Consider the following 23,464-nt stretch of genomic DNA (forward strand, 5'->3'; position numbering starts at 1 on the left):
GTTTAATGTCTGAAGGAGTCGACTGAGGGCTTATTGTCCTCTGCAAAAGCATGCAATTGGTCCACTGATGGATACATCTTGATATTTGTGTTCATTAGACAGGTGAAATCCTCTTTCAGCGCCTCTGTGCCCGTTTTCTTAGGCAGTTAGCCTCGCTGGTATGTGCGCCATTAGCGTTAGCCACGCTTCTAGACCACTTTGCTTTTGGAAAGAATGATAAAATATATATATATATATATATATATATATATATATATATATATAATATATTATAATTGATTTTATTTTTTTTAAATTTGCATTCGACTAAGAGGTTGGCAGTCGACTACGGCTCCTTTCAATCGACTAGTCGAGGTCAGCCCTAGTCATTTGTAATCAGATTTGTTATTTGACTTGCCACAAATCTCATCCTCATTGGTCCCACCCCCCTTATTGTCTAGTGATTGATTCCGTATTTACAGGTGAAGACTGACCTGAGGAACAGGCGGCAGGGAGACCATCTGGCCGCTTGTATGCGTCTCAGCATCAATGGGCCCCCCACCAGTGAATTCCCCTACCAAAGAGCCCTGGAGCTTTTCTTTCAAAAGCCCAGGAAAATTAAATGCTCTAAGGCAGAATGTAGCCTATGCCACTGAGACTTCTTAGGTGTAACGTGCTGTTGTAGTGTTATGATTTGTGTATGTTAGACAGTTAGTATGATCTATGTATCTATTTTTTCTATGTTCTATGTTTTCTATTTATTTTATCTATTAAATCATCTATATCTATGTTCAATACAAATAGTGTACATTTTCTTAAGTGTTGAGGCATGTCATTAAGTTATCCACGCCTTAATTTCATCTAGATTAGACTACTGCAACTCCCTCTATATAGGCATTAACCAGTCTTCCCTGTCCCGCTTACAACTGGTACAAAACGCCGCTGCCAGACTGTTGACCGGAACCTGTAAGAGACACCACATCACCCCTGTCCTTGCCTCCCTTCATTGGCTTCCAGTACGCTACAGGATAGATTTTAAGGTTCTCCCATTTGTTTTTAAAGCCCTTAATGGTCAGCCCCCCTCCTACATCTCAGACCTCCTATCCCCCTATTAGTGTTGTCAAAAATATCGAAGTATCGATACATATCGATACTGAATATTTAAAACGGCTTCGATACTAATTTCCCGAAATACCGATACTTTCTGCAGTATCGGTACCAGCTGGCGAGTGTTCTACAGCAAGTTGTTGACGCGCTGTTCCGCCTGCTCCGAGTCCAGCCCTCCCCCTCACAGAGCAGTCTTCAGTTTGTATTTGTAAACAAGAGCTTTTAGCTGAAAATGATGGCAAATGCAGAGCCTCCGCAACTTGTGCTTGTGGATAAAGAAAACAGCAGAAGTGCTGTTTGGAGGTACTTCGGGTTTGAAGTAAACAACGAAGGACAAGCTAAAGCTTCCCCAATGCTATTTGCAAGCGGTGTTAGAGCAGTGCCAGCGCGGATCTCCATAAAGAAATGAAAGAGGTTCGTGACAGCTGCTCTTTCAACGTCACTGTGACTGAAGCATTAAACCATTAACTCTAGTTTAATACATGATACGTTGTCTACTGATGGCGCATAATATCAACAGCTGATTCGTTGTAACGTTACAGCTACCAGCTAACGTTAGCTACTTAAAAGCTACGTTAACGTGTAAACGTTATGTCGAGGTCATACAATACTACAGTCGACATAAGGTTAACGTTACCCCGTTTCCATCAAGTGTTTAAATAGCAGCAATCTTGTTGAAAATGTAACGTTACTAAAATGCTCCAAGCATAGCTTCTCTCTCTCTCTCTCTCTCTCTGTCTCTCTCTCTCTCTACCGCTACCTCTCTCTCTATCTACCGCTACCTGTCTCTCTCTCTATCTACCGATACCTCTCTCTCTCTCTCTCTCTCGCTCTCGTTATCTTTAAATAAAAATCGAAACTGTTACTAACTGTTCAGTTTGTGAGGTACATGCAACACAGATTACAGTGTTTACTGCTTGAGAAAATACCATGTTCTGCATTTGCAATAAAAATGATTGAAGTGAGATGAACAGTTATTTTTAAATGTGTGATCTAAAGATAAACAAAGGGTTTTAAAAGTGTTATATTTATCTTCTCTTATAGTACCAGACTCGAAGCTGAGGAGAATCAACCAGCAACAAAAGCTAAATTTGTTTATTAAAAAAAAAAAAAAAAAAAAAAATTTTTGGGTATCGAAATGGTATCGAAGTATCGATACTTTTCAAGGTATCGTATCGAAGTCGAAATTCCAGTATCGTGACAACACTACCCCCTATTCCAACACCAGGTCCCTCAGGTCAGCCGATCAGTCCGACAGTCCGGAGGTCTAACCTCAAGCTCAGGGGGGGCCGTGCCTTTGCTGTCGCAGCCCCTGCACAGTTAACAGCATCCCCACCTCCATTAGGCTTGCCCCCTCGATAGATGCCTATCGAAACCCACTTCTACCTACTAGCCTTTCCCGTTCACTGACTCATGGCCTGTTTTCCTGTGTGCTTGCCTGTGTGCCCTCCCATAAAACGGAGTTGTGATTGTTGTCTATATGTATCTACCGGTATGTATCTACCCTCTGTACAGCACTTTGGTTGACACTTGTCATGTTAAATGTGCTATATAAATAAATCTGATTGATTGATCGTCATTAATCTTGACATTTACCCTGATTACAACTACACTGCAATTTTTTTTATCTTATCAAGTGAAAATATCTTGTTTTTGGTACAATAAGTCCAATATTGAGTAGAATTATGTTGAATTATCTCATCCCACTGGCAGATAATTTTACTTATTTCAAGTTTATTTTCTTCTGATTTGTCAATTTAATCTTGTTTAAACTTGTTTTAAGAAAACAAGATTAACATTTTGAAATAAGCTAAATTATCTGCCAGTGGAATAAGATAATTCATGATAATTCTACTCAATATTGGACTTATTGTACCAAATACGATATTTTCACTTGATAAGATTACATTTTTTGCAGTGTACAATACAAATATGCAGCTACCTGGGCCTCCAGAGCACTTCTAGTGTCAGCGGACACACCAAAAACATCCTAGCAAATAAATTCACACGCACATGACTCCATGAACATGAATAACCTATTGAACAATTCTAATGTAGTTTCAAGTTATTTCTCTGGCAGCGTGCGCCAATATGTATTCCGGCGGCACGTGCGCTTTGCGCACTCACAAATATGGATTCAGGCAGCGTGCGCCACTGTTGATTTTTTTTCAGGGGAAACACTGAACACACATAGTTCAAACAAACATATGAATGAGGACGAGTTGTCCCTCACCTAACCCTCCCCTGAGGGTCTTAATGGAGCTCAGGTTCATGTTTGTGGCTAAATGCCATGTGGCCTCTACTGCTCATGCAGACCATTGTAGCCATCTAGGGGACTAACATACCTTTAATGTAAGACCATCTATATGAGCATCACATTGTAGGCGCATGGCTTACCATAACAAAGCAACCAAACCAGTTTTGACCAAACAACCTTCATCTCTGACAAATGCATAAACATAAATTCACAGACTAGTGCCTCCATTCATCAACAAGCTGTCACGTTTGTTGACATTTGACAATATAAGCAGTAAGTCTTTCCAGCTGAAGTCAAGTTGTTAAACTTGCAGACACTTATCTGCAGTATCAGATATTGCGGGTTCATGCACCATATAGGCATATTAAAGCTCTGGGCAAAAAAACACCAAGACCAATCCATCAAAACATAAGAAGTTGCCAGGGTGGCATGACTGTACACAGGAGAGCTTCACTTCAAAACACAAGGTTAATTACGCGTCTCCCTCTGTTGCTCTGAACTTGGCATTGCAGCGAAAACTGACACTAGAAGTTAGAACATTCACAATTTACACACGAGGACCCATCAAGCTGCTTGCATGCAAAACAACTGTACATCACATTCTACATTGCATAGTGTATTGAGGTGCTTGCACTGGTCCAGCCAGGTTTAATGTTTAGTAGCCAAAATATGACACAGCATCAAGTGTCCCACACTGAGGGACAATACGACGTGCCATCAAGATCAATCTCATTTAAAGCAGGATTGTCATGATCGTCTTTGCATCTCTGCAACCCTTCCGCCTCAATATGCTATGCACCCATAGACCTCTCAAGTATTGTCGTCATTTTTAAAATACATCTGAACAGGAGCTCTGGCGCCTATGAAATGAAAATTAACCGTGTTTTCCCTGTTAATCCCGTTTACCAGTTAAGTCTGTCTTTCAAAGTGCAGTTGGGGTGAGAGAGAGAAACTGACGTTTTGCAAAAGAGTTCCGTTTCGTTAAAGGTAGAATCTGTAATGCTGTTAAACCAATGACCTCTAGTCAATAGTGCCGTTCTTGGTATTTTAATTTGTTTAAATATATATATATATTGTCCGATGTAGTTTGGAGTAGAGGGATAGGGGAATATGTATATTATATAGTGCTGTCAGGCGATTAAAAAAATGTATCTAATTAATTACAGGATTTGTAATGAATTAATCTAATTAATCGCATTTTAATCGCATAACCATTTTATGCCCGATATTCTATAATCATATTTCAAATTGCATGTGTCCGGATGGCAGAATTCAGTACTGTATCTACAAAACCTTCTGTTTAATCATCTTCCATCTATTAATTTGCTTAGATTTTTCAGGTCTGGTCAATTTGAGCATGGTGTTATTCACAGTCAAAGATAAAAAAAAGTTTTTTTGATATTCTCATTTGGTTCATTACAATACTCAAGCCTAGTAACAGACAGTATTTCTGACACTGGGAATACATTCCCTGAGATCCATAGATGTACCTAGAATCAGATACCAAAAACATGGAAATGGACCATATTAAAAAGAAAGTCTGTAAATGTGTATTCTACGATCTTATGGAATGAATGAGATAAAAAAAAATAAAACAATTGTTTTGCAATTAATTTTGAGTTAATTTTCATAACGCGATAATTTGCTGTGTAATAATAATAATAATGGATTGGATTTATATAGCGCTCTTCGTGACACCCCAGTGACCCCAGAGCGTTTACAGAGTCCATTATTCGTTCATACACAGTCATACCGGTGGTGGTAAGCTGCAATTGCAGCCAGAGCTTCCCTGAGGCAGACTCACGGAAGCGTGGCGAATAATCATCGCCTACGGCCCCTCCGACCACCACCAACATTCATTCACATGCATACACATTCATACAAGGCAAGTAGGTTAAGTGTCTTGCCCAAGGACACAACGGCAGTGGGATGGACATGGGCTTGAGCGGGATTCGAACCACAAACCCTTTGATCATTGGATGACCCGCTCTACCCCTGAGCCACGCCCCCCACGGTAATAAGCCCACTGTAATTAATTAACCCATTCTTCGCCAGGCATTGTACCCTTCTTATACCATCCTCTGCCAGCTCTATTTGTCTATGGAGATGTTCACCTACTTTGCAGGGCTATAACTTTTTAAATTGTATTGCTAAATTGACATTACTATGGCCCATTCAACATCGATTAGCTATCGTTCAGGATGTAGGAACGTTTTACTTTTTCATTCACACATTCATACAAAAATACGGTCTAGAGTATAAATATGTTTTTATCGTTTTCTGCAGTATTTCATAGAACATGAGTTATAGCCATAAATGCATATATTACGTCATCAAATGCAATTTGATACCGATTGACGCCAGATAAAAAATTTCAACTGTACAAGGTCCCAGACGTTATGACTCATCATGCACGGTTGACCGGAGGGGGGGGGGTCGTTTATAATGCAATGACCGACGTTAAATGAATAAAATATTGATCTCGATGACGGCGTAATCCGTCATTGGCAGATTAAGCATGGCGAGGAATGACGTCTTAATCAGTCAATGGCGGAGAATGGGTTAATCTAATTAACGCGATAAACTGACAGCCCTAATATTATACATTGTAAATGCTGTTCACTGAAGAAATAGTAGTCTGGGCCTTTATTTACCTAAACTGAAGAAAGAACCAAGCCTTTATTTGAGACAGGCTACTATCAAGAGAGGCCATGTGTCCTGTTTTTAGTAGTATATAATATTTTAGTACCATAATGCTTCGTTCTACTTGATCCTTTAAGGATTTACGAGTACACCTAGTACTGTAATATAGCCTACTGTATTTTAGAGAACAACCAGAGTCTAAAGGCCCCACTAGTGACCATGCTGCCCCAAACACCTTTTTGAGAACCCTTTTATAGACTGATGCAACTAAACTCAAACCAGTTAGTGTGATTTCTGCCAGAGCTTTTGCATAATGTTGAATGTGGAACATTATCTTTGCAGAGTCAAAGGAGCTGCGCAATGTTTAGTAAATCACGGCTGGCCGGCAGTTTAGTCTCGTGTCGGTGCCCGAGAGCACACTCTGGCCAGCGCTAATGTAAACTGTTAGCGTTAAGATCTTTCCAGATGGGGAGAGAATTACCATCCTAAGTAATTCATTTTCAATGAAAGACGAGCGCCCAGGTAGGGAGGGAGGCGCGGGCAAGCTGACAGGTGGAGTGACAAGCGGGTGTGATCCCAAGAAATGGTTGCGGTCGTGCTCGTCTCACATGCCTCACACCCGCCGCCAGAGTTGAATTGTCTTGAACCGTTACCTACATGACATGCAACAAACGGAGGATACAGGCAGATGCCAAGCCTTTTGTTTTTACAAAAAAGGATGCAAATTTGATTTAGCTTAATATAGCTATATAGTGGAGCGGCTGGGTAGCATAGTGGAGAATGCACTCGCCTACCATCGCAGAGACTCTGGGATCGAATCCAGCTGTCAGCGGTACCTCCGGCTTGGTCAGTCGTCCCTACTAGTGGGAAGCCGGCGGGGTATGTGTCCTGGTCGCTGTAAACTGCGGTTCCTACTGGTCGGTCGGGGCGCCTGTTCAGCAGGGAGGGGATCGGGGGGAAATAGCATGAACCTCTGCATGCGTTACATTCTCCCAGTGAGAGTCCTCGCTGTCAGGTGAAAAGAAGCGGCTGGCTGACTCCACATGTATCGGAGGAGGCATGTGGTAGTTCTACACCCTCCCTAGGCCGACAGTAGGGCAATGCGCGCAACGACCAGGAAGGGAATTGGCATAACGACTAAATTTGGATCGGAGCAAAAATACAGAAAAAGTGAGAACAAAATAATAATTAAAAAAAAAATATATATATATAGCTATATAGTAACTTATTATACTGTGATTTTCTCCAGACCTCTCTTGGCAGAGCCTGAGGGGTGGCCAGCAATAGCATAGCTACCCACTCAACTCCAAAACACACACATCAGACCAAAACAAATGCCAAACTGTCACTGTTTGACGGCATTACAGTTTCTAGCTTTAACTAGCCTATTTTTAAGAGCCACATTTCTAACACTAAAAGGAGCCGATGTTGCAATTTCATTAGTCCCCCACTACGAGAATGCACTGTCGCTTGTGACGTCAGGGAGCCTGTGCTGGAATGCTACGCTAGCTTTGGCCAGCAATCTTTTTTTCATTTTAATTGCCGCTTCGAAATTCTAAATCATCCACCTTATCAGAGAGAGCCTGTATGAAGTGAACCACAGTGACACAGCAACCTTTTCTTGGGCAGAGCTAGACTCCCTTATTTGGGCAGAAGAATTACAACAAACTTGAGAGGTCCATTATATTATTTTTGTCTCTATGTGTCCAAATACCCCCTGATGCAACAGCATTTACAGCCCTACTCCAAGTGTTCAGGATGAAGAACAAACATTTTGTTCTACGTTTGCTGGACACATTCTTGGATAATCTTCAGTCCCACTACAAACACTGGATACATTACCATGCTACACATGTTCACCAGCCTAGTGACCCTTCTTCCATCATGAGCATTTTAACCTCCCCACCCATTAGCATTTGCTCCCTCGAAACCCACCAAAACCTCTCGTTCAAACTTTTTTTTGTCACTTACCACCAAACTTACTGAATCCTCCACGGTCGCCCATTCTGATGAAGAGGGAGAGAAAAGCAACACGCATTGGAGGCTGGTGTTGACGGTGCAATTTCTCTCAGCGTGGAGGGGCGGGTAACCGTCAACCTCTTTGTCCCTCCTTAAAGACCATCCAACCTTTTCCCCCCTTGGCCCTGTTCAAACCCTAACCTTTTCTCTTTCACCTTCTGGAATAAACCTTTTGTGTTCTCCGTTATCGAGAGTCCCATTACGGTGAGGCTGTGGACAAGAGGCCAGCTTAATGACCTTGTCTACTCGATGACTGAGTGCGACTGAAATTTGTAGCTTGTAACAAATAAAAAATCTAAAATGGGCTTCGGGGTGACTGGGGTAGGTACCCGTGAATCCCATCAACCAAACCAAACACCTAATTTCTTTGACTCCACGGACTTGAGTTGGGTACAAGGTTACGTTTTCCACAACCATTTTCACAGTGCAGAACGCAGCAGGGTTCAAATTAAAAGGACAAAAACCAGCATGAGCTTGTTTACCCAGTGCACGTCTTCTCTAACATGTGTCCAAAAATGGCACCTCCTTTCCCCATCCTCTCTTCCAAATACGACCAGGAAGGATTGGATCCCATCCACACCCGCCCACCCCCACCCCCTCCCCTCAAAAGGTCAATTTGGGGCAATTCTAAGAATTTGCTCTTAAGGTCACCTGCCTGCCTGGTTACAAAGGTTAAATCATATCAAAATAAAATCAACTGCCTATTATGTACTTTCTTCCTTCTACTGTTTCCCCCCAAACAGCAGAAACCCACCCATGGAGAGAGAGGATAAGAGCCTAGGAGAAGATTCAAAGATTGATTAAAGCAGAATATCACACAGTGATCCTGTAAAGGGTTGGTGATGGGGAGAGGTGGGGAAGGCAGGGTGATGGTGATGTCATGTTTGTGTGAGAAGGAGGACGGACAGCGTTGGACATATTACCATGTTGATTATTCGACAAACGGCACAGGCTTGAATATCCCATCCACACAAATCATTAGAACACAGCACCACATTTACTGTACAACCAAGAGGTGTGGTGAGGGACAGTGTTTCATTAGAAGGCCTAGTTTGATCATCTGCTGTACTTATCAACAGCAGGCCTACATGTCAGAGAAGAAGCTGATTCCTCTCCATTCAGTTACATCAATGTGATTTTAAAGATTCAAAGCCCTCAGGGCAAAGATTCATCCAACTCCAGAAGATAAAACAGGCAGCGGTTGATGAAATGTATTAACAATGTAAAGGAGAAGTGAACCGAGTGATCAGACAGACACACGGGTGCTCTTCCCCATTTGTACTTCAACTAATATTATAAAATATCCTGTTTCCAAGGCTTGTAAAATGGAGGGAAGGGATGTTTATAAAACATAGTGTTATGTTCCATCTAGCCTAATCATGGATGTAAAAATGCACAATGAAATCGCAAGCTAATGTTTTTTTTTAGGTGAGTTCATAATGATGAGACAATTGAGACATATCAACATTATGAGGTTACATAGTCAACACAGTCCATGAATCACGGAGCAACTTCAGTTAAAGGGGACATGTCTTGCTATTCCTTTCACTATTTGGGCAACTTTACACAATTCCTGAGAGTCTATCACACATCTGTAAAGTTTTTTTTCCAAAAAATTTATTGTTTTGTATTTCTAATCAAGTATTCTAAAGCAGCATTTTTCCACTTCAAGATTTCAAGCTGTTTTGGGCTGGGCTCCGCCCATAAGCACTTTGAGTGACAAGTCACCCAGTCAGACAGAGGCAGACAGGCAGACAGAGAGAGATAGAGATAGAGGAGGGGGATACTAATTAATTTCGCCGCGGGGGGGGGGGGGGGGGGGGGCATAATCCCACGGGACAATGCATTGGTAACTTGTTTCAAATGACAATAAGAATATTATTGCACGGATCGGCATACAGGCGCGCGCGTGGGAGCGTGCGCAAAGATATTTTGACAGTGATATGCGAGTGCTCCCGACTGCGGGGGGAGAAGCTCCATCCCCGTGCGCACACACATTTTCACACACACTCCCGCGCGCGGGCTGGAGGTTGTGTGTAAATGCTCTGTCCCTCTCTCTCTATCTCTCAAAGCCAAAGATATTTTGACAGTGATATGCGAGTGCTCCCAGGGAGAAGCCCCATCCCTGCACACCGGTCGAGGTTGTGTGTAAATGCGTGTGCTTCCCCGAGAGAGAAGCTCCTGTCCCTCTCTCTATATCTCTCTCTCTCTCTCCCTCGCTCTCTGCCTCTCTCTGTCGGAAGTGTGGTATTTCCACTCGCTGTTGTTGAGCGAATGGTTGCGCTACAACCATAGAGGGGGCGTTAGATATGCAGATCAGTGCCTTATTCACGTCAATCAAATCAGAATAGCGTAGTTCACTGGGGGAGGATATTGTCTCAACTGAATTAAATTAGAGCAATCCACCAAAATGAGAATTAGAGACACAGACCCATTGATACAAACACCCATTGCTATAAAACAATGATAACACTGGAAAAGGCCATTTATAAGACACAGGACCTTTAACTCATTCAGCGCCACGGGTCGGGCGCCAGAGGGCGCTAGAGCGACATCGCTTTAATCAATGGGGGGACTGCGACATTTGCGAGTGCTTAAAATATATCTTATATTATAGCTATGGGTCTAATACACTCGTCGATTGTCAGTGAGTTGCTTCCAGTCAACATGCACAAAACAGATTGTTTTTTCATACATACATTTCCGTTTTATACCGTGGTGAATAAGAGTATATTTCCAGAGCATTCCGTCTAATCTCAAGAAACTCGAGCAAATAGCGCTTCAATGTATTTCCTTAGAAATCGTGCCATTTGTCGCTTGATTCATGAATCGTTCTGAAAATAACGCTAGATTATCGGTATTATATGTGTCATCATGCGCGAACAGAAGCGGGGGCTGAAAAATCGCTTCTCAGTGCTTTGCCTGCAGCCAACGTCAGAAACACACACACACGCTCCGATGGTGGCGAAAGAAACATCGGATTAACCCAAGATTCGTAACATAGAGTCCTTACCTCACATCTGATGTCCTGCAAAAAGATTAATCCAATTCCTGATCGCAATTCCAAATATTGATCGCGTTTATTGATCCAACGTTATATGTCCGAAAGGCATAATCCACACTGCTCCCAGTCTCCCCAGTCCATGTGTTATAAACGTTACTCTTGCCCGAGAAGGAAAATCTGGACCGGACTTGTTAGATCAGCGTACAGCCCAAGGGGAAGGGATTTCAATGATGTGCAATACCGGCTGGAAGGCGTAGGCGGCGGTATTATCCTTTTGTGAGCTCAGACCCATTCCCAATGATAATATCAGGCTGGATGGATGAAAAATGAATGGATATAGCTAATAAAAGAAATAACGATTAAAACCCGACTTTACTTGTGATTGGCGCTGAACGGGGTTGGCGAGTTAACCCGACTTTACTCATGACTGGCGCTGAATGAGTTAAAGAAACATTTTAAATAACAATGTGCTGGTGATAAGTTGATACAGGAGTTGTACCTGGTTCACAAGAGTAACTCCATGGTTCACGCCCTGGCCTTCACAAGAGTAACTCCATGGGTCACGCCCTGGCCTTCACAAGAGTAACTCCATGGTTCACGCCCTGGCCTTCACAAGAGTAACTCCATGGTTCACAGGTAATTTCGGATTTCAATACGTTCAAGCAACCTTGAGTTCTGTGAAAAGCACTATATAAGTACCATTTATTATTATTATTATTATATAAGTGCCAATTCATTATTATTATTGTATAAGTGCCATTTATTCTTATTATTATTATTGTATAAGTACCATTTATGATGATTATTATTATATGTAGTAGTAGTAGTAGTAGTAGTAGTAGTAGTAGTAGTAGTAGTAGTTTTATTCAGTCATCACACAATACAATATGCACAATCATTCAAATAACGCACTCTTCAGCCAAGAGTTAGCTATACCTCATATCCCATGCGCTGTTTATTATTATTATTATCTTTATTTAAGTACCATTTATTAACACTATTATTATTATTATTAGCATGGTGTAACCTGCCAAGAAAGGTTGGGAAGCCCTACTCTTGACTATACCACAACGTTAACTCACAATTTATTACAGCAATAAACTGGATTCTATTAATCACTCTTATCCACCAGTGTAATATCGTGGGAAGATTTGTATTGCTTAAAATACAAACATTTTCTTCTAGATAATGTCATAAATCAAAACAAAAATAGATAAGTGCCACCATTCTGTCCACAAACATTTTCTCCTCAAAATCACCCAGCTGAATTCCAAAAATAACCAGAGGAGCAAGAAAACAAAAAAGCTATGTTAATCCTTATGATAATGCAGCACCAATTAACTGAGAAAGGCAAAAGCATCCATGGTTCATGGAACTGTGCGTGCCATTATTCTACACACACGGCCTAACCTTAGCAATGGGTTAAGAGATTGAGTGTGGAATCTTGCCTTTTTCCATCCTGTGATGTGTGATCCCCTTTCTCCTGATTCAGTCAGTGTCCAGGCTTTGGGTCGTTTCCCTATTCACTTTTTATAGCAAAGACCAAGGGGCAGTTGTCTCGACTGTCCACACACCTGACCAGGTGAATCCAGTCGGTCACTGCAGCTACACAGAGGTTTCCCTTTTCTCCAACCCTTCAGCTAAACCTTTAGACCCAACTTACTGGGTGGCCTCTCCGAGGCACACAGCTGACTCTCAGACACTCGTCACAGTTTATAGGTTCAAAATGGTGACTGAAACAACTTGCTTGCCACAGAAGAATGTTTCCAGGCAACCACACTTTCAGTTGTTCGGCTGTGAGAGATGTACTGCAAGTTGATCTTGAATTTCTCTTTCCAACAACTGATAAAACACATTATTTTCATAGACCATATATTTAAGCTACGTTAGAGTTGTTAGCCCCTGCTGAGTTACGTGACACCACCACAGACGACATTTGTCAAATTAACAGTTTGTTTTTTTGCTCTTTTGTCAACTTCAGAGTTCCACAGAATGACCGTTTCTCCAGTGTACCGTTTGTACTCCTTGTGTACCTACCGACTTTAGTAATAGTTAACCCCCCGCCGTCGTAGACAATGAACTTAGTCACATTTCCCCCCTGTCCAACATGGGTCTGTGTGCATGCAAATCCCAAGACTGAAGCACACAGTTTAGCACAGGCTATATCCTGGATTAACCCTCAACAGAGCAGTGTGCCATCATAAAGAGATGCTGGCAATGCGTGTGTACTCGTCTTTTTGAGATGCAATGCGTAAGGTGTTCTCATTCATATTTCACTATTAAAATTGGTTATGACGACACATAATGATGCTAGCAAAAAGAAAACATGCAAGTGTCATCAGCATAGAGAGTGAATTGCTTTGTGGTTCCATTTGACAGTTCTCTGGTTTCAATTCACAGCAAATCCCTTTCTGGTAGACAGGACAAGAAACCAGCTCATTGTGGCTGCAGAACCTAGTGCTGATGGAAGTTCTTCAATTAATTTGACAATGATATATTTAGACACAAGGTCCATGTAATGCTGTGCCCCGGTTGCACGCGTGACAAAAGGTCATGACAAGAGTTGATGTCTCGAGAGGATTTATGTGCCTACATGAGTCCAGTAGGATCAGATGCTGCTGGATCTAATGGTGATAGGAGACGGGACAGGGAACACAGACACTTACCCCATGCCACCTCTGCCTCTTGGCCCACCTCGGCCACCTCGGTCAAAACCACGGTCAAAACCGCCGGATCCGCGCCCACCAAATCCACCTCCACGGCCCGTCCCACCACGACTATCCTGGTCTCCGTAGCCTCCGTCCTGGCCCCCGTACCTGCTCCCTCCGCTGCTCAGTGGGGGACTGTCCTTTCCATAGCCTTAGGACGAGAAAATGATTACATCGGTCTATGGTTCGCACTATGTTTTGTTTTAGATGACTGTGCCTTCCAACTGGATAACATAATTTATGTAGGATAAAAATGATAATAATATTATTTTATTATAAATATAATACTTTAACACTTTCACGGCCAACCACGTGTTTGCTCGCCAACGTTTCAGCGCCATAAACGTATATATGGCGGCTGCTCTCCGTTACACAGCCAACAACATTACATTACATAATTATGTTGCAACCTTCATCTTTAAAGCAAACAATTATATGTAGTTATTAGAGACAAAGGCAGAATTCGACTTAATCTTTTATTAAGACATGTTTTTATATGGGTCGGGACACTATAAAAAATACTTTAGAGTATGGGCGTAGTGGGCAAGGCGCGCCATGAAATCTGGAGACGCTGGGCTTGCCTGTTCGAGCCCCGCTCTCCACATTTGCTTTCAGTTTAGCTGGTCGTCCGTACTAATACACATTGGCCGTATTAGGGGGTGGGAAACTGATGGGTGGGGATCGGGCGTTGTGGACAGCGACTCCTACAGGTCGGTTGGTGCGCCTGCGCAGTAGAATCAGGAAGTGTCGAGGGCAGCGTGAGCCTCCCACGCATTACTCCTCGCCACTGAGAGATCGAGCTGCGCAGGTGAAAAGATGCGACTGCCGTTACCTCAAGTACCGGAGGGGACTTGTGCTATGTATGACTTAGTCCACATTGCAGCCGGCTTGTGGGAGGCAAGAAACAGCGTTCGTGACAGGGGAGGGTTGAATTGGATGATACGAAATTGGGATGGGAGAAAATATAGAAAATGGGAGAAAAAGTGGATAAAAAAAGTGAGGCAGAGTTGATTTTGCAGGTAAAAAATTATAGTTTTATTTTTATTTTTTATATTCAATTTTTATTTTCCCATTCGAATCCCATGCCCATGGAACGAAGCTTTGAAGTATTTAAGACAGCCCACTAGTCTCAACTTAAAGAGGCACTTCACCAAAAAGCAATGCTGATTTATTTTGCACACAATCTCACACATCCAAAAACTGAGTTTGAATATGGCCACCAGTGATGTTATTGGGGACATTGAACCCTTGTATTGTGTTAATTACAGCTCCATGAAATGATGTAGATGAAAAAATATCAATGTCATCAGGGACATCGAATCCTTGTGTTACTTTCAGCTCAATGAAATGATAAGGTAGCAGTCTCTATAAGACAAGGTATTGATATTTCTTCATCTATATCATTTCATGGTGCTGTAACCCACAATACAAGGGTTCAATGTCCCCGATAACTGATGGGTATATTCAAACGTATTTACTCTCAATAAATGTAAAACTAAATGAACGTATGCAAAACCTTTTGGATGTGTGTGAGATTTTTTATTATATTATATTAAACCCTAGTATGCATGTAGTACATTTTTGGTGAATTAATAAAAAATAAAATAATTAGGGATGTCCCGATCACCTTTTTTGCTCCTGATCCGATCATGTGATTTTGAGTATCTACCGATCCCGATCTTTCCCGATCCGATCTTTCACATAATACATTTTATACATTTTTTGTAGCATTTGTACAGCTTTATTGGTCACGCAGGACCGACAGAGGAAAGGGCGAACGGGAGGAGAGGTGGGGAGGACATGCGACAAATAACGACGGGAGCTGGGATCGAACCCGGGTCGGCCGCGTAGGTGCGCGAGGGCGGCCCTTTTAGTAATACATTTTGACGCATTTTTGTCAGAAACTGGCGGAGCGAGACAAGCCCCTCTGTTGCCTAATAGTCTCTCGAGGGGCGCGAGCGCGGCGGCTCTTATTACATTCACCCTGAGAAATGTGCTTCATATGAGAAATATTCAAAGTTTCAATATCTGTTTGCACATTAGTATACATTCAGTGTTCGACTTAGGTAATGATTTGCTCCATTTTGGTCTGAAACGCAGACGATAATCCTCAGTCACAGCAAATAATTGACGTTATCCAGGTGAAAAGTTAGTCTAAAAACTCCGCCTCCTACCCCGAGCACAATGACGCCTCCAGCCTGCTGCTTCATGAGTTTTTCCTCCATGCGGAATGTCCTCCTTGCAAACATTGCAAGTGGCTGTTGGACTCGCTTGACTTTCTATTTTAAAATGCTTCCAAACCTCTGACATTTTTGTCTAGCTGCTCAAGTCAGTGGATAACTGTGTTTCAGGAGCGACGCGTTGTGAGCGTGTAGGTCTCTTGAGGGATTCGGCATACGTCACTGTCGTGCAACGGTGTAAATTAAAGGGAATGAGTTTGTTGTGGAAAATTCTTCTGCTCTGTGTGACAATAAATAAATTAATGATGATATATTATATGTAATTTAAAACCAAAACTAAGGCCTCAGTATGAGTTTAAGACATGAACATGGTCATGTTTGTTGAATAAAAAAAATAAAAAAAAAATCTTTTGACTGCCAATTTTTTTTTGGATCCCGATCCTCTGAAAATCACGCGATCGGCGCCGATCCCGATCACATGATCGGATCAGGACATCCCTAAAAATAATAATAACGAAACACAGCCTAAATGTTTTGTATACCAATAACCCGGCCAAGCTCCTTACCTCCACTCTGGCCATACTGGCTCTGCTGACCATAGCTCTGGGAGGGCGGGGAGCTGTAGCTAGGAGCCTGGCTGTAGGGAGCTCCTCCCCCATGCTGCTGCTGACTCCCGCTGCTGCCGTAGCCTCCACTCTGCCCTCCGCTGCTGCTGTAGCCGCCACCACCTGCTCCTGCTCCTCCTCCTGCTGCTGCTCCTGCTCCTCCTCCTGCTGCTGCTCCTCCTGCTGCTCCTGCTCCTCCTGCTGCTGCTGCTGCTGCTCCTCCTCCTGCTCCTCCTCCTCCTGCTCCTCCTCCTCCTCCCTGCTGCTGACCATAGCTAGAGGCCTGGGAGTTGCCACCATAGCTGTTGATGGTAGGGTGGGGAGCAGGTTTAAAACAGAACAATATCTTGAAAGATCTTGTAATGTCTACCCCCTGTTGCAGATCAGTCATGTACTGTAAAACCATGACGACTTCAAAACCCCCGATTACAAGACAGAAAGCTGTGGTGTGTGAACAGTACAGCAATCTGAAAAAAATGTAAGTCATGTAGTGCATGTGTTATTACCTCGCAGAGGGGGGAGCCTGCTGTTGGCCGTAACTGGAGTATGGAGAGCTGCTGGGAGGGGGCTGGCTGCTATTGTAGCCTCCAGAGCTGTAGGATTGGTTGGACTGGCTGTAGCCGCCTCCGCCCTGGGAAGGGGGTGGAGAAGTATATCCTCCTAACAAGAGAGACCAGGGGACATGGTTGGGATGATGGACTTTGAGGTGGAGCTAGGGTAACAAATTTAAATGTAAGAATAATCAATTGTGGTAATGTGTGTTCAGGGGTAACCCCAAATATAAAACGTAGTGTGGGTGAGTGCAGGTAAGAGAGAAGGTGCTAGTTCTAGGACCCCTGAATTAATTATTGAACCTCTATAATACTGAGAAGAACTTCTTTTTTTTTGGATCTACTTTTTCTCCCCATTTTCAATTTTTCTCCCATCCCAATTTCGTATTATCCAATTCTACCCTCCTCTGTCTCGAACGTTGTTAGACCATGCCTCCCACTGGTCGGCTGCAATGTGGACGAAGCCTTGCATCACGTGTCCCCTCCGGTACACGAGGAGGCAGCCGTCGCATCTTTTCACCTGCACAGCGCAATCTCTCATAGCGCTTTTAAACCGCCCAGGCTCCGGTTCAAGCTCCAGCTCCGTTCTGAACCCTCAGAACCTTGGTGCTCTCTGGCGAACCACTCCACGTTTACACCCATTTAAGCAGAACCAACATTCCACCGTCTCCGTCATCAATGGGGGCGTTACTCAGGTAAAAATAATGCGTGGAGAGCGAGTCTCAGCGCGAGGCCACACACAAAAGCACACATGCACACACACGCTGTATATGTTTGAAATGAATCGTTCCAGCAAAGTAGGCTTCTATTATTCGAATGACTTGTTTTAATGGGTATCATCATTTACATTTACATTTAGTCATTTAGCTGACGCTTTTATCCAAAGCGACTTACAAGTTCTGTGCGACAAGACAGCAAGAAGGGTATAACTCTATCAGCTGAGTAACAATGTTCATCAAAGTGTTGCGTGTTACAGTGTAGGTTAGTTTATTAGGACAAGTGCATGACATTAAGGTTAGTCGGGGTTAGATTTTTTATTTTATTTTTTTATCATTTCAGATAATGGTTGAAGAAGTGAGTCTTTAGTCGACGGCGAAAGATTGGACGGGATTCGGCTGTCCTAACTGGGATGGGTAGTTCATTCCACCATTGTGGGGCAAGGACTGAGAATAGGCGGCTTCTCTTTGATGACCCTCCGGGAGCTTGGATAGGAGTAGATTTGAGGCGGCCAGAAGATGCAGAGCGTAGGGGTCTTGAGGGTGTGTAGTTAGAGACCATTGACCGGAGGTAGGCGGGAGCGGTTCCCTTTGCCGCACGGTATGCTAGGTCGAGGGCCTTGAAGCGGATACGTGCAGCAATGGGGAGCCAGTGCAGGTCCCTAAGAAGTGGGGTGACATGGGCCGACTTCGGTAGGTTTGAGATCAGGCGGGCCGCTGCATTTTGAATGAGTTGAAGAGGCTTGGTGGCAGTGGCCGGGAGGCCAGCTAGCAGTGCGTTGCAGTAGTCGAGGCGGGAGATGACTGTTGATTGGACGAGGAGTTGGGTGGCTTCTTTTGTCAGGAAGGGGCGTATCCTTCTGACGTTGCTCAGGAGGAATCTGCAGGTTCTGGTTGTCGCTGCGATGTGAGCAGAGAAGTTCAACTGGTCGTCGAGGACAACACCAAGGTTCTTGGCGGTCGGCGACGCGGTCACAGCTGCATTCTCGACTGTGATGGAGAGGTCGGTCAGGGGGGAGGATTTGGCCGGCAGGTGGAGCAATTCTGTTTTGCTTAGGTTCAGTTTGAGGTGGTTGGTCGTCATCCAGGCGGAGATGTCGGACAGACAGGCCGAGATCCGCTCAGAGACGTGGATATCTGAGGGAGGGAAGGGGAGGAAGAGTTGAGTATCATCGGCATAACAATGATATGAGAAGCCATGAGACGTGATAATGTTACCCAGTGATTTAGTGTAGAGGGAGAAGAGAAGGGGTCCTAGGACCGAGCCCTGGGGGACACCCGTCCGGAGGGGGCGGGTGGCCGACAGAGTCCCTCTCCATGACACTTGGTAGAAGCGGTCATTGAGGTATGATGTCAGCCATGTCAGCGCAGATCCAGCCACTCCCATTCCTGCGAGGGCCGCGAGGAGGATCTGATGGTTGACTGTGTCGAAGGCTGCAGATAGATCTAGGAGAATCAGGACAGAGGAGAGGCCTTTCGCTTTTGCTAAGTGAAGTGCCTCTGTGACCGCAATGAGGGCCGTTTCTGTGGAGTGGCCAGTCCGGAAGCCAGACTGATTGGGGTCTAGGAGGTCATTCTGTAAGAGATAAGCAGTAAGTTGGTTGGATACAGCACGTTCAAGTGTTTTAGAAAGGAAGGAGAGAAGAGAGACAGGGCGATAGTTGGCTATGACGGTGGGGTTCAGGGTTGGTTTTTTTATGAGGGGCGTGACTCTGGCTTGTTTTAGGGAGGTGGGGACCACCCCTGAGTTGAGTGAGGAGTTGATGGTTGCAGTTAGGAATGGGAGGATGTCCGGTGCTATGGTCTGGAGGAGTGGGGAGGGTAGCTGGTCCAGCTGGCATGTAGTCGGACGGTTCGACGTTACCAGTGTCAGGGTCTCGGCTTCTGTAATGGGAGAGAAAGATGACAGAGTGAAGGATGAGGTTCTCGATTCAGCGTTTGGAATGGGTGGGGGTTGGGAGAAGGAGCTGCGGATGTTCTCCACTTTTTCCTCAAAGAAGATCGCAAAGTCTTCGGCAGAAAAAGATGAGGGAGGAGGAGGTGAGGAGGGAGGACATGGTAGCATGCAGTTTGCGAAGATTCTTGGCAGAGGCCTCGATCCTATGGTGAAAGAAAGAAGCTTTGGCATTAGTAATGGTTTTGGAGAATGTTAACAAGAGGTTGTGATATGTGTCGATGTCAGCAGTGAGGCGTGACTTTCTATACTTCCTCTCAGCCGCTCTCAGTAGTAAGTCCTACTGTAGAACATGACATAATAGCATGATATCTGATTTATTAATGCCAAATAATGGACGACGACCGCAATTGGCACTTGAAAAGTGTAAATGATGGATTAGTCAGTAGTAATTCATGACGGCCCGTTTAGCTCAGCTGGTTAGTGTGCTGCCTGTGGAGCGAAAGGTCCCGAGTTCGAATCTCTTGCTTACTTTTTTTTTTTTTTTACGTTAAATAATTTATCCTCTGGTGTCCTAAAAAGGACAATAACACCACCTTATGCATACTGCACCTTATGTGTATACTGTATATTTCAGTTGGTTAGATAGTCAATTATATTGACTTATTTGTTTACACTGCTTGTGTTGTTTTTACTACCTGTGTACCCCCCCATGCTGCTATGATGCCTGAATTTCCCCGAGGGGATCAATAAAGGAATATCTTATGTTATCAACCAGAGTGGATAAATTAATTAACGTTACAGAAAAAAAAAGTAAGCAAGAGATTCAAACTCGGGACCTTTCGCTCCACAGGCAGCACACTAACCAGCTGAGCTAAACGGGCCGTCATGAATTACTACTTACTGACTAATCCTAATCCATCATTTACACTTTTCAAGTGCCAATTGCGGTCGCCATACATTATTTGGCATTAATAAATCAGATATCATGCATGTGTGCTTTTGTGTGCTCTGGTTGGATGGTGTATTGTACTCGCAAATCGCTTCCTGTTGAATGAATCGGTTGAGTGCAATGCCGACTCTCTACTTTCACCGTCTTCACAGCCTAGAATATGATACGCCCACTGATGATGTCACGGTTTGCGAGAAAAACCAACTATTTTCCGGTGCCAGCTGAGCACCGATTTGTCACGTTCTGAACCAATTAATCCCGGTCTGAACGCGCCGGCCGGTGCGAGATTACGTTCGGGAACCGGCTCCAGCACGGAGCCTGGCCGGTGTAAAAGGGCTATCAGTGGCGAGGAGTAATGCGTGGGAGGCTCACGCTGCCCCCGATACTTCCTGATTCTGCTGTACAGGCACACCAACCGACCTGTAGGAGTCGCTGTCCACAACGTCTGATCCCCATCCACCGGCTTTCCCACCCCCTAATACTGCCAATTGTATTACGGTAGTATGAACGATCAGCCAAGCCGGAAGCAACGCAGAGAGCTGGGCTCGAACCCAGCATCTCCTGCGTTAGTGGCGAGCGCCTTGCCCACTGCGCCACTAAGCCGCCCTATACTGAGAAGAACTTGAAAAGGATCCTTTCAGCAGACCAGTTTCAAATACTGTGTATGTAAATAAAGTACTAATCGACCACAGAAAAAAAAGGTACTTATGTTATATTATAACCATAAGTAGCATTATGTACATATTTTATCGAAAATGTATAATGTGTACAAATAAGTAAATATTACACATAAAGTATTTACACTTTTAACACATTCATGGCCAACCACGTATATATACGTGATTCGGCGCCATGCTTAAAACACTTTGGATGCCAGCGGCGCGTTTTGTCGTTAGTTCATGCCGCCAGTTGAGTGCCGCCAACGACATATAGCGTTTGTTTGTCGTATTTTTTTATCTTTATTTTTTTTATCCACTTTCTCTCCCATTTTCTATATTTTCTCCCATCCCAATTTCGTATCATCCAATTCAACCCTCCCCTGTCACGAACACTGTTTCTTGCCTCCCACAAGCCGGCTGCAATGTGGACTAAGTCATACATAGCACAAGTCCCCTCCGGTACTTGAGGTAACAGCAGTCGCATTTTTTATTTTTATTTTTTTTACTTAATTTTTTAGCGTTTATCGCTTTTCTGGTCAAGCATGACCGACAGAAACAGGTTGAAATGGGATGTAGAGCAGGGGAAGACATTCTGAGAAATGACAGCGGGTCCGGGAATCGAACTCGTGTCCCCCAGATCCGTGACGAGCACGGTTTTCCCCGACGCAGAAATAGCGCCGAGATATGCGGTGAGCTACGGGAGCTCCCTCAGTCGCATCTTTTCACCTGCGCAGCTCGATCTCTCAGTGGCGAGGAGTAACGCGTGGGACTCCGTGGGACACTTCCTGATTCTACTGCGCAGGCGCACCAACCGACCTGTAGGAGTCGCTGTCCACAACACCCGATCTCCACCCATCAGTTTCCCATCCCCTAATACGGCCAATGTGTATTAGTATGAACAACCAGCTAAACTGAAAGCAATGTGGAGCGCTGGGCTCGTCTCCGCATTCGTGGCGAGCGCCTTGCCCACTACTCCACGTAGCCGCCCTTTGTCGTATTTTTTTTTATTGGCGATTTGAATACATATTTCATCAATCGAGCCTCACGCTAGTGTTGCAGTCTCTCTCGCTAATTGGGAAGATACCGCCCCCTATCGTCTCTCCCTGTGTAACTGCACTCCATTAGTTTAGACTGATGAAGGGGGGGGCCAGTTTCCTCATTTTACTTTTCAGTCAAGCCAACTGAAGAGACCAAGTGATCGCCGGCCCTCAGAAATGCGTGGATTATGTATTTCCAGCACCCAACGCCGAATCAATAAACGCAATCGATATTTGGAATGGCGATCAGGAATTGGAATAATCTTTTTGGATAACATCCGATCTGAGGTAAGGAATCTATTTTACCAGTCTTGGGATAATCGGAGCTTTTTTCACAGATATATCAACGTGTCCCATATGTGTGTGTGTGTGTGTCTGTGTGTGCCGCTGATCAGGAAATGAGAGAATCGATATTTCAGCCTGCTTCTACAGCGTGCATAAGTACACATATACTATCGATAATCTAGCGTTTATTTGAAAACGATTCATAAATAGGCCGAAAAATTACAACGTTTGTGTATGCCAGAATATTCCAGTAAATGCCGTTTATCACGGAATCTATATATTTTCCTGAAAAACTAGGGCTTTTCAAAATGCTATAAAACGGAAATGAAGCGATTAAAAAACAATCCTTTTCGACAATGTTGACTGCAAACAAGTCATTGATAAACGACGGACAGATTAGACACAGCCATAATTTAAGACAGAGATTATGCGTTCACAACGCTATCATTGAAGTGGGTGCTGGCATTTAACAGGGTTTTACCATGTTCACCAGTTTTATGATGAATTGAAAATGGGGGACCCTGATGGAAACAAGACGAAAGTCTTTCTCAGGTCTGCATCCTCTTAACAATTGTATGTATTGAGCTGTACTGTACTGTACCCATTCTGCAATCTGTTAATAAACTTTTCAATCAATCAATCAAAGACTCAAAGTGTTAACACTATGACGACCAGCGCGGCCCGCGGATTTAGGCCTCAGAGGACAGCAGAAAGTAAACAAACCGATGTACTTTCAAAGAGCTTTATATACCATTTATAGTATTGCTATCTGTCCATTCTCATTGTCACTTGAGTGCATAAACCGTGCCTTCATAATGGCTTAAAGAAAATAAAAATCCATCGGTTGGTTGTCATTTTATAGCGTCGT

General features: G+C 43.8%; 1 protein-coding gene across 1 annotated transcript in view; it reads right to left on the reverse strand.

Moving 5' to 3' along the window:
• fus (FUS RNA binding protein) overlaps positions 1–23,464 on the reverse strand; it is a 78,530-nt gene that overhangs the window by 36,502 nt on the left and 18,564 nt on the right. Inside the window, exons 4-7 of the mRNA XM_084328767.1 lie at positions 17,009–17,162; positions 16,464–16,804; positions 13,676–13,868; positions 7,958–7,992 (exon numbers count right to left, since the gene is read on the reverse strand). Coding sequence (XP_084184893.1) covers positions 7,958–7,992; positions 13,676–13,868; positions 16,464–16,804; positions 17,009–17,162 — 723 coding nt within the window. The remainder of the gene's footprint in view (positions 1–7,957; positions 7,993–13,675; positions 13,869–16,463; positions 16,805–17,008; positions 17,163–23,464) is intronic.

Source organism: Notolepis coatsorum (assembly GCF_963971535.1).
Source record: "Notolepis coatsorum genome assembly, chromosome: 14".
NCBI classification, from domain to species: domain Eukaryota; kingdom Metazoa; phylum Chordata; class Actinopteri; order Aulopiformes; family Paralepididae; genus Notolepis; species Notolepis coatsorum.